Source organism: Polypterus senegalus, chromosome 4 (genome assembly GCF_016835505.1).
Source record: "Polypterus senegalus isolate Bchr_013 chromosome 4, ASM1683550v1, whole genome shotgun sequence".
NCBI lineage: Eukaryota > Metazoa > Chordata > Cladistia > Polypteriformes > Polypteridae > Polypterus > Polypterus senegalus.
Window position 1 is genome coordinate 221,831,651 of NC_053157.1, and position 12,935 is coordinate 221,844,585.

Consider the following 12,935-nt stretch of genomic DNA (forward strand, 5'->3'; position numbering starts at 1 on the left):
ATTTTCACAAGTAAAGAGACAACCTAAAGCGCAACAACACACTGCACGCCAAAAACACAAGTAAGCCCCCCACAATGCCGCACCCAGACTGAGGCAGTTACAGTTTGTGGAAGGCTCCTGTCTTATTGACTAATGAGCACATTTCTCACACAGACATAATTTGGTCTTGTTATGATTCTGCATGGCTCCAGAAACTCTAAATGCAGGCCTCAAGGCTCTAGTGAGGCCAAGCATCAAAGCGAGCCTTCCTTTAAAACTCTTGAAGCAGGCTTGCGGCCTGCACAGTCCAAAAGCAGGGTTAAGGCAAAAACATTCACACTTACTTTACTTAGGGAAAGAGAAACCATGAAAAGTCCCTGGACCACAAACTTAAATAACGTTTAATGTTTAAAGATTTATTGGAAAGAATAATAAAAGAAACAAGAACAAAAGGAAGGACAGATATGCCTAACAAAGAGACCCGTTAAAATAAACCAGTCTGGGATCAAGAAATAACAAAACACAAACTGTCAAAAACAGAGAATTCAAAAGTGCACTTAGAAGAGTTACGGACATATGAAAACGTTTGGGAACCCCTCTCAGCCTGCATACCACCATACCATAATACCAGCATAGGAGAGACATCACCACTCACAATTACAGCAGTGCAGGTGAGCAGAGAGCCGAGGAGCCAGCAAAGCAGCGGGTCCAGATGGTGTATCGCCACGAATGCTGAAGGCCTGTTCATTGGAGCTGGGGAGTCCTCTACAGCGCATCTTCAACCTGAGCCTGGAACAGGAGAGAGTCCCGAGGCTTTGGAAAACATCTTGCATCACTCCTGTCCCAAAGGTATCACGTCCTAGTGAGCTGAACGACTTCCGGCCTGTCGCCCTGACGTCACATGTGATGAAGACCATGGAGCGGCTGCTGCTTCACCACCTGAGGCCACAGGTCCCTCGACCCTCTGCAGTTCAGGAGAAGGTGGGAGCGGAGGATGCCATCATCTACATGCTACACTGATCCCTCTCCCACTTAGACAGAGGCAGTGGTGCTGTAAGAATTATGTTTCTGGACTTCTCTAGCGCCTTCAACACCATCCAACCTCTGCTCCTTAGGGACAAGCTGGCAGAGATGGGAGTAGATTCATACCTGGTGGGATGGATCGTGGACTATCTTATAGACAGACGTGAGTATGTGCGTCTCGGGAACTGCAGGTCTGACATTGTGGTCAGCAACACAGGAGCGCCGCAGGGGACTGTACTTTCCCCGGTCCTGTTCAATCTATATACATCGGACTTCCAATACAACTCGGAGTCCTGCCACGTGCAAAAGTTCACTAACGACACTGTTATCGTGGGGTGCATCAGGAGTGTGCAGGAGGAGGAGTATAGGAAGCTAATCAAGGACTTTGTTAAATTGTGCGACTCAAACCACTTACACCTGAACACCAGCAAGACCAAGAAGCTGGTGGTGGATTTTAGGAGGCCCAGACCCCTCATGGACCCCATGATCATTAGAGGTGACTGTGTGCAGAGGGTGCAGACCTATAAATACCTGGGAGTGCAGGTGGATGATAAATTGGACTGGACTGCCAATACTGATGCTCTGTGTAAGAAGTCGACTGTTCCTTAGAAGACTGGCGTCCTTCAACATCTGCAATAAGATGCTGCAGATGTTCTATCAGATTGTTGTGGCGAGCGCCCTCTTCTACACGGTGGTGTGCTGAGGAGGCAGCATAAAGAAGAGGGACACCTCATGCCTGGACAAACTGGTGAGGAAGGCAGGCTCTATTGTAGGCCCAGAGCTGGACAGTTTGACATCCGTGGCAGAGCGACGGGCACTCAGCAGGCTCCTGTCAATCATGGAGAATCCACTGAACAGGATCATCTCCAGACAGAGGAGCAGCTTCAGCGACAGAATTTTGTCACCGTCCTGCCCCACTGACAGACTGAGGAGATCGTTCCTCCACCACACTATGCGACTCTTCGATTCCACCCAGAGGGGTAAACGTTAATATTATACAAAATTATTGTCTGTTATACCTGTATTATTTTTTACTCTTTAATTTAATATTGTTATTTATCAGTATGCTGCTTCTGGAGTATGTGAATTTCCCCTTGGGATTAATAAAATATCTATCTATCTATTTATCAATCATATAGCACCTTTATTTCCACCTATCTATCCATCTCTAATAATTAATAAAATAAAAAAAAATGATAACAGTGGTAAGTCTTTCATTTCCTAGGAACATCTCAGTACTGGGGAGTTTTCCGAACTAAGATCTTTAGTGAAGTAGTATTTAGTTGTATGAAATTAAATCAAATGCGAAAAACTGGCTGTGCAAACATTTGGGTCCTTGTAATTTTGCTGATCTGAATGCCTGTCGCTGCTCAATGCTGATTACTTACAACACCAAATTAGTTGGATTAGCTCGTTAAGCCTTGAACTTCATAGACAGGTGTGTCCAATCATGAGAGAAGGTATTTAAGGTGGTCAACTGCAAGTTGTGCTTCCCTTTGACTCTCCTCTGAAGAGTGACAGACAGCATGGGATCCTCAAAGCAACTCTCAAAAGATCTGAAAACACAAATTGTTCAGTCTCCTGGTTTAGGGGAAGGCCACAAAAAGCGATCTCAGAGGTTTAAACTGTCAGTTTCAACTGTAAGGAATGGAATCTGGAAATGGAAGGCCACAGGCACAGTTGCCGTTAAACCCTGCAAGAAAAATACAGGAGCAGCATATGCACAGGATTGTGAGAATGGTTACAGACAACCCACAGATCACCTCCAAAGACCTGCAAGAACATCTTACTGCAGATGGTGTATCTGTACATCGATCTACAATTCAGCACAATTTGCACAAAGAACATCTGTATGGCAGGGTGATGAGAAAGACGCCCTTTCTGCACTCACGCCACAAACAGAGTCGCTTGTTGTATGCAAATGTCATTTAGACAAGCCAGATTCATTTTGGAACAAAGTACTTTGGACTGATGAGACAAAAATTGAGTTATTTGGTCAGAACAAAAAGCGCTTTACATGGTGAAAGAAGAACAACGTATCCAAGAAAAACACCTGCCACCTCCTGTCAAATTTGGTGGAGGTCCCATCATGCTGTGGGGCTGTGTGGCTAGTTCAGGGACTGGGGCCCTTGTTAAAGTCAAGGATCAGATGAATTCAACCCAATATCAACAACTTCTTCAGGATAATGTTCAAGCATCAGTCACAAAGTTGAAGTTACGCAGGGGTTGGATATTCCAACAAGACAATGACCCAAAACACAGTTTGAAATCTACAAAGGCATTCATGCAGAGAGCGAAGTACAATGTCCTGGAATGGCCGTCACAGTCCCCTGACTAGAATATCATCGAATATCTATGGGATGATTTGAAGCAGGCTGTCCATGCTTGGTAACCATCAAATTTAACTGAACTGGAGAGATTTTGTATGGAAGAATGGTCAAAAATACCTCCATCCAGAATCCAGAGACTCATCAAAAGCTATAGGAGGCGTCTAGAAGTTGTTACATTTACAAAAGGAGGCTCAACTAAGTATTGATGTCATATCTCTGTTGGGGTGCCCAAATGTATGCACCTGTCTAATTTTATTGATGCATATTGCATATTTTCTGTTAATCCAATAAACTTAATGTCACTGCTGAAATACTACTGTTTCCATAAGGCATGTCAGATATTAAAAGGAAGTTGTTACTTTGAAAGCTCAGCCAATGATAAACAAAAATCCAAAGAATTAAGAAAGGTTCCCAAACTTTTTCATATGACTGTAAATGTCCAATAAATTGAAGAGGGCGACCTGTCTATCGTTTTCACTCAGGCCACACCAAGGGACTTAAATTACTTAGCTTATAAGGGCTGAGGGTGTTACCTTGGCTACAACATCAGGGGGGCCTGCCCCCTTAGGTTCAGCTTTAACATGTAGATGAAATCCTGCCTATACCATAAAAGATTTTTTAGCACAACTTGTGGCTTATTATTGTACCCATTGTATGCCCACCCAACCTGTAAGGAAGTCTCTCTCCGAGTTACCTTACCCAAGATTTCTTCCATTTTTTCCCTACAAGGTTTCATTTTTTTATTAAAGATTTAGGGATGTCAATAAAGATTGTGTGTTAAAGCCCATTGAGTCATTGCTTGTGTGATTTTTGGCTGCACAAGAAATAAACTGTTGTTATTATGACTGCTCTATGGCATGCCCTTTGGTACAGGATGTCATTCGAAGGGATCACGATATACCAACACGAGTGTTTTATTGAAGGGTCCACATGGTAGGGACATGGATAAAGAGTAAGAGATACAACTTTTCACTGCTTATTGACCCACCTGACTTTACAGTTGAGTTATTCCTGCCTTTCCTGTGCACCAACACATATAATACTTTTCTCTCTCTCTATCTCTATATCTCTATCTCTATATATATATATATATATATATATATATATATATATATTTTCATTCCTCCCTTTTAACTACAGGCTCTTCTGTGTCCCCCTCATCCTCTCTTCTAGAGGAGTCCTTGCCTCTGCTCCTCTTACAACTCTATGCTCACCAAACTGAGGGACAGACGGTCCTGTAAAAACCCAACCCAGGAGTAATTCACCTGTACCAGTGACATGACATCAAAATACTACTGCGTCAGGAGGGTCTTCATCGGTACAATGAGGCCACTTCCTTAGAGCCCCTCCAATTGATCCCACAGTCCTTACCTGTAATGATTTACTGCGAAACCTGAAGAGAAAATAAGGATTGAAAGAGAATTAAAAAAAAAAAAATAAAAATAAAAAAGCTACAATGTTAGCAGGCAAAAGATCAGAAATGCTGATGGTCAAGTTATATAAATTATTTAAAAATCAATGCCTAAAGATCGCATATCACTAAAGAAATTGACATTTTGAACATGTGGATCAGCAATGCACAAGTTATTGACCATTGCTAATGGAAGGAGCTAACCACAAAGCTGATGGTGGCATGAAGTGTGTTGCCACTGTAAAAGATGGCACATATTCACTAACATCGGAATTTTCCAAAGAAAGGACTCACGGTATCTAGTGCACCAATAAAGAGCACAAAAGAGCTGGGTTTAGTTTAAAAACTTCTTAAATGACCTCTAATATGATATAATGCTTCAGATGTACAGAAATGTCCTTTGACTAACACGCTTCGACCCTCTATTTAGCAATCCTTTGACTTAACTGCCACCCTTACATGACGTCCTCTCTGCCATCCTCATTCATAAGTTTTTTCATATGTTGTCTCAAAATGACCTTGATACATTGTAGTGCATGAGAGGTTTGCTTAGAACATATGAAATTTTATTTAAAAACATCTCGATCAGGTCAATGATTACCAAACTTGAAGATATGATTCCATGTAAAACTTAACCTCCATTTCAGATTTTGCTCTCCTGCCTTGATTGCACTTCCTCTTAATTTCCACTAGGTGTCCACAAATGAAAACATTCCTAGTTAATAAAACACTTGTGGTTAGTCGGCCAGTCAGCTAACATCCGCCACGTCCTCTGAGTTGTGAGAAGCACATCACAGATATGTGATACAGTACCTACCAAATAATACTGGGAGTATACAACACGTGTTTCACCCTAACTGGGGCTCGTCAGCTGTGCACACTTTTGCATCCCCATATGGGGATTGAACCTCAGACGTCTCCACAAAGGAAGATAATGAGTCACGTATCCTAAAATGGTTTTTACTCCTAAGCTTTCAACTCCTACCAGGAGTCATCATCAGAGCAAAATGATTAGACATGCAGGAATCCAAGGCAATATACTGTATATTCTCAGCATTAAAGCAATGTTTCACCTGAAAATTATTCATTTTATCTATCTATCTATATTGAAAATGGACATAATATTTCTGCCAGAATGGGACCCAGTGCTTTGGCTGCTGTGTGCATACTAATGAATGGCTTCAAGTAACAGGATTTTTTTTTCCCATGGACGTTTCTGATATTGTTAGCTGTTGCCCAGCATTGGTCACCGTTGAGTTCCTTTTAATCAGAAACTTTTTGTCCATTCTCCACAAAAACAAGATATTAAACATTTTTCTCGGTAATTGCTACAATTTACATGGGGCAAGTAACATATAAAAAGTTTCCCTTTAAGTCTTCTTCTTCTTCTTTCGGTTGCTCACATTAGGGGTCGCCACAGCAGATCATCTTCTTCCATATCTTTCTGTCCTCGTCATCTTGTTCTGTTACACTCATCACCTGCATGTCCTCTCTTACCACATCCATAAACCTTCTCTTAGGCCTTCCTCTTTTCCTCTTTCCTGGCAGCTCTATCCTTAACGTCCTTCTCCCAATATACCCAGTATCTCTCCTCTGCACATGTCCAAACCAATGCAATCTCGCCTCTCTGACTTTGTCTCCCCAACATCCAACTTGAGCTGACCCTCTAATGTCCTCATTTCTAATCCTGTCCATCCTCGTCACACCAAATGCAAATCTTACCATCTTTAACTCTGCCACCTCCAGCTCTGTCTCCTGCTTTCTGGTCAGTGCCACCGTCTCCAACCCATATAACATAGCCGGTCTCACTACCGTCCTGTAGACCTTCCCTTTCACTCTTGCTGATACCAGTCTGTCACAAATTACTCCTGACATTCTTCTCCACCCATTCCACCCTGCCTGCACTCTCTTTTTCACCTCTCTCCAACAATCCCCATTACTCTGTACTGTTGATCCCAAGTATTTAAACTCATCCTCCTTCACCAACTCAACTCCCTCACCCTCACCATTCCACTGACCTCCCTCTCATTCACACACATGTATTCTGTCTTGTTCCTACTGACCTTCATTCCTCCCCTCTCTAGGGCATATCTCCACCTCTCCAGGGTCTCCTCAACCTGCTCCCTACTATCGCTACAGATCACAATATCATCAGTAAACATCATAGTCCACGGGGACTCCTGTCTAATCTCGTCTGTCAACCTGTCCATCACCATTGCAAATAAGAAAGGGCTCAGAGCCGATCCCTGATGTAATCCCACCTCCAACTGCATCCATCACTCCTACCTCAGACCTCACCACTGTCACACCTACCTCGTACATATCCTGTACAACTCTTACATACTTCTCTGCAACTCCCGACTTCCTCATAAAATACCACAGCTCCTCTCGAGGCACCCTGTCATATGCTTTCTCCAGGTCCACAAAGACGCAATGCAACTCCTTCTGGCCTTCTCTAAACTTCTCCATCAACATTCTCAGAGCAAACATTGCATCTGTGGTGCTCTTTCTTGGCATGAAACCATACTGCTGCTCACTAATCATCACCTCACTTCTTAACCTAGCTTCCACTACTCTTTCCCATAACTTCATGCTGTGGCTCATCAATTTTATTCCCCTGTAGTTACTACAGTCCTGCACATCCCCCTTATTCTTAAATATCGGCACCAGTACACTTCTTCTCCACTCCTCAGGCATCCTCTCACTTTCCAAGATTCCACTAAACAAAAACTCCACTGCCATCTCTCTTAAACACCTCCATGCTTCCATAGGTATGTCATCTGGACTAACGGCTTTTCCATTCTTCATCCTCTTCATAGCTTCCTTACTTCCTCCTTGCTAATCCGCTGCACTTCCTGATTCACTATCTCCACATCATCCAACCTCTTCCCTCTCTCATTCTCTTCATTCATCAGCCGCTGAAAGTACTCTTTCCATCTTCTCAACACACCATCCTCACTTGTGAGTACATTTCCATCTTTATCCTTTATCACCCTAACCTGCTGCACATCTTTCCCAGTTCTGTCCCTCTGTCTAGCCCACCGGTCCTTTACTCCCTCCTTACTGTCCATCCTCTCACACATCTCATCAAAAGCCTTTTCTTTAGCCTTCGTCACCTCTCTCTTCACCTTGCACCTTATCTCCTTGTACTCTTGTCTAATTTCTGTATCTCTCTGACTATCCCACTTCTTCTTTGCCATCCTCTTCCTCTGTATACTCTCCTGTACTTCCCCATTCCACCACCAGGTTTCCTTTTCCTCCTTCCTCTGTCCAGATGTCACGCCAAGCACCCTTCTTGCTGTCACCCTTACTACATCTGCTGTAGTTTCCCAGCTGTCTGATAACTCGTCAAAGCCACCCACTGCCCGTCTCACCTCCTCCCTAAACTCAACCTTGCAGTCTTCCTTTTTCAACTTCCACCATTTGATCCTTGGCTCTGCCCTCATGCTCATCTTCTTCTTGATCTCCAACGTCATCCTACAGACCACCATCCTATGCTGCTTAACTACACTTTCCCCAGCCGCCACATTGCAGTCTCCATCAGTGGACTCTACTGCATAGGATGTAATCTACGTGTGTGCATCTTCCTCCACTCTTGTATGTAACCCTACGTTTCTCCCTCTTCTTAAAATACGTATTCACCACAGCCATGTTCATCCTTTTGGCAAAATTCACTATCCTCTGACCTTCTTCATTCCTCTCCTTGACACCATACCTACCCATCACCTCCTTGTCTCCACTGTTCCCTTCACCAACATGCCCATTGAAATCCGCTCCAATCACCACTTTCTGTACCTTGGTTACACTGTTCATCACTTCATCCAACTCATTCCAAAAATCTTCTTGGTCACCCATTGCACACCCAACTTGCGGTGCATATGCACTAACAACATTCATCATCGCACCTTCAGCTTCCAGCTTCATAATCATTACTCTGTCTGACACTCTTTTCACCACCAAAACACTTTTGACATACTGTTCCTTCAGAATAACCCCTACTTCATTTCTCCTCCCATCCACACCATGATAGAACAATTTGAATCCATGTTTGGAGTTTCCCTTTAAGAATTTTAGGAAAATTGTTGAAAGTTCAAATAATTCACTACAGGGCTTTTAACTACTGGATGTGCTCCTATGCCCATTCCATCAAAATTCTGAAGTACTGTATGTTGATACTGCAGACCAGATACCTTGTAGGTGCTGAAGACATCACTTGGACGGTTTTCAGATGATTGGAATCCTGCCACTCAGCAAGATACTTTTGGGAGCCATGAAGAGGAGAGATGTCAAATTCACATCAGGTAAGCACAGGGTAACCCCAAGGATCAATGCTGGACGCTTTTCTCTTGTCCTTGTACACCACTTCACTTGGTAATACCATCAAGTCACCACTGCTAGGCCAATGATACTCCGCTGTACCTGTTGTCAGCCAGAATTGCAGCATGTCTCATTGGCATCTCAGCCTGGATTACAGAGTACCATCGCCAACTCAGCTTATCAAAGACTGAGCTAATTATCATCCCATCTAACCCTCCAACATAACATCTCTGTAAAATCAACTAATTATCATTAGCATCTGCTAAGTCAGCACATATCCTCAGACTGATGATTGATGACTAACTAATTTTCATTGACCACACTGGCAGTCTCCCATTCATACAGATTCAGCCTATGTAACATTCCTAAGATAAGACAGTATTTGATGGACCACTGGTTACGACTCGCCTGGACTACTGCAACACCTTACTAGTAGGCCACTGCAGAGGTCCTGGAAATGTAGTGGTTGGTCTCATTTTCAACCAGCAAAGTTGGAGCACATGTCACTGTCCTTCTCAGTTCACCCCACTGACTCCTTTCAAGTCATTGCTGCTTGCTTGCAGGGCAGTCATTGCTTCAGCATATCATAAGGTCATGTACTCCTTCCAGCCCACAAAGGTCTGCTAAAAGAATGGCATCTGGAGATACCACCACAAATTTCAATTCAGATTCTTTATGTGCGTAGCCCCTTTCAAAGTTACCTAATACTGTATTTGCAAATTGCTAATGTCTTTTTAATGCAAACTTTTTTGTAGTTAATGTCATACTTTAAATACTTCCATTGGTTAATGGTTGCTAACTTTTAATCACCTGTCTTGGTCGATTTTTGTAACATTGCCGTGTTAACACTACGCGTCAAAACAGACTCTTAACTGACCCTGACTCGGTTAAATCAATCTCATGTGTAAGCTTTGTTAGATAAAGACATCTGTCGTATAGATACATTTAAATGCAGGTATAATACATAAGCTGATGGTGCCTACTGTGATGCGAACCAGTTATTATGCCATTTCTGTTTCAGAACACCCAGAACGCAATCTGTGAATTCACGAGTTAACATTTGTGCCTATTCAGAAGCCATCTGGTAAGAAAAATGCAATTTCAGCAATGCTCCTGAGCAACTAATGCTGCAAGAAGTGAAAGTGAGTGAGTCATTGCTTTTAATACACCCACTCAACAGGGCGGCAGAGTACAAGTGCTGCTCTCATAGCCTTGCTCTAACTACAATATGCAGCAGAGGCATTTGAGAGAAACCGTGAAAACAGGGCTGCTCCCCCACATAACCAGATGGTCTGTTAATTACAAGAAAGAAAGCAACAAATCACAGGCAGATAAATGAACTGCAATACAAGGCTTTGCTTTACTTTGTCACAGTACATAAAACTTAACACCTGAAACATTAAAGTTTACCAAATGAAAATGCACATCAGCCGGCAACACCAGAGGGACAGAAACGTGGACAGCATCTTCCTCCTTTGGTGTAATCATTGTGTTCGAGCAAACATGCATCAGATCAAAGCTTGAGAGATAATAAATAACAAAGTCTCATCACAGAATGTCAAGGGTATAGAAACTCTAGTAACAAAAATATACATTACATTTTCATTTTTTTTTTTCATTAGATTAAATTTGTACAATACATGAAAAAATACAGATAATATACATCTCCCTCAGTGGAGGGAAAAAAATCCCAGAGAGTGCACCCTCCCTCCCCTTTCACCTGGTGCTTGACAGGATGAAACATACTGCACCCCTCGCACCAAAAAGTGCAAGATTCAGAATACTCTGCAGGGTGCTCCACACCCACACTGTTAAGAGTTCCAAATCGTAGCACCTGCAGTAGAGTAGCTCACATAGAAAGTGTTCCACACCAAAGCGCAAACAACATTGTGGTAATAGCACGTGCTGTCCACCTCAGGTCTATGCCCCATTTTAGGCTACAAAGCTAAATACCCATGGGTGATTTGTAGGCCCTCCTACTTTGCCAACGTATCCTTTGCCCTGTTCTTCAAAAGAAACCTCTGCACAGGAGAAGACACCTACTTAGAAATTGGGGGAAAAAAGAAAATCAACCCCAATCCTAACTCTTCCTAACACCCACTGCCCAGATTAAAGATACAGCATGCACCTTTAAGTTTTTTGCTTTTAGCATAGGCTTTTCTTTTTTCTAGCCGCTTTCATTGGTTAAGAACATATTTACAACAGAGCTGTGGATCATACTAACATATCTAGGTAACTAACACTTTTTTTTTTTTTTTAAATTATTATAAACACAAAATGGCTAGAAACTGACTTAGTCTCCTTCTCCACTTCTCATAACAGACAGACCTGAACTTTAGGAGGTTTAGGTTGCTGTGTTCCAAAGACTGTTGGGTGTCACATAGAAGTCGCACTTACTGCAACAGATCACACAAAGTGCACACTGCAAGGAGCTTTTCTGCTTTTTGCTTCAACACTGGGAATTCTGAGGTTTGGGGAAACAGCTAGTTTCACCAATACTGTACATTCAGTAGTTGCAATACTACATTGTAGTTCTGTGTTATCAAATGAATATGCAGGAGCCGCCTGCCTCTTAACTTCATATGCGGGACAGAAAGAAAAACAAAAAGAGAGGACAATTTAATACATAACCGCACACCAGTAACAAAGTGCTGCTAATATTGAGCTGGATTAGGACTGAGCTTCTGGGATTGTAAGGCTGGGTTCAGCTTTTCTGCCTACATGTCCTGGATGCAGAGTCTTTGCGCGGCACATAAGCCCACGGGACTCCCCGTTTAAGTTCTTATAGGGCGGTGGGTTCCGCCGAATAGGTCTCAAACAAACAGAAGGGAAACTTAGTCCAGCGAGGCAACAGCCGGGACATGTAATGACGTCATCCTGCTCCAATGCTGTGGTGGAGGTATTCATCTGGAAAGTGCTGGAGCAATCGTCCCAGGTTAGTGGCCGGCTTACCACCACACTATTGTTGTTTTCTCTAGATGGGAAGCCATTGGTGACTGTAACCTGCCAGCCATTTACCTGAGGAGGTGACGGGGAGAGGAGGCAGTCCCTGAGGAAGGGCTGAACTGGCCGATCCAAAAACTCAGATCCTTCTATTGTATCAGGGCTACTTGAGCAGTCCATTGGCTCAACTTGAAGGTCTCCTAAATCTAGATCGTCACAGCAGCCTATATCTAATTCTCCATCTTGCAAGACAGGAGGATCTGATCCTTGTCGAATTTCCAGATCTACAACTTCTACACCTTCTGTTTCCATCTCTGTAGGACTAAATGTCTGTGAAATATGTGGATTTGGTACATCTTTGAGCTCCAGGGGTACACATTGGAGATCATGTATGACATAGCTATTAATCTCACATTCCAGAGTTTGATCAACATCATGCAACATGCCTGCATTCAGGTTAGGACTTGTTTCCCTGTCAATCAAATTAACAGTCTGTGACATTTCCTTATTCAGGATATGCTCAACTGGAAGTGGTAAATCAGCATCTTGAGAGATTTCTCTTATTAATCTCTGTCCTATTTTCTGTGGTACAGATCTTTCATTTTCTGGGATACCTGGACTCTGATCACTTCTGCCTTTCAAGTTTGTACATCTGACATCCTGAGACAATTCTGAATTGAGATCACGGACCATTTCCGATCAACACTTTTAACACCTTTCGAGACTCCCTGATTGAGCTCACAGGCTACTTCTAGGGCTACTCGTTTGATATCCGGTGTGACTGGCTGACTCATTTCTTGTACCTCAGCCAGATGCTCTAAAACATTTTGGCTTACCTCAGGTCCAAAACACTGTAAAAAATCAGTGCTCTGTTTTTCTGTTTCTTTCGAAAAAGTTCCTTTCTTCAGCAGCTCAGGAGAAACTGGCAGTGA

The 12,935-nt window shown here is 42.9% G+C and overlaps 1 protein-coding gene across 1 annotated transcript in view; it reads right to left on the reverse strand.

Moving 5' to 3' along the window:
* Positions 1-10,392: 10,392 nt before the first annotated feature.
* tesk1b (testis associated actin remodelling kinase 1b) overlaps positions 10,393-12,935 on the reverse strand; it is a 110,709-nt gene continuing 108,166 nt past the window's right edge. The window contains 2 exon segments of the mRNA XM_039751999.1: positions 10,393-12,642; positions 12,645-12,935. The exon segment at positions 12,645-12,935 is cut by the window's right edge and continues 359 nt beyond it. Of these exon segments, the coding sequence (XP_039607933.1) occupies positions 11,731-12,642; positions 12,645-12,935 (1,203 nt within the window). The 3' untranslated portion in view covers positions 10,393-11,730.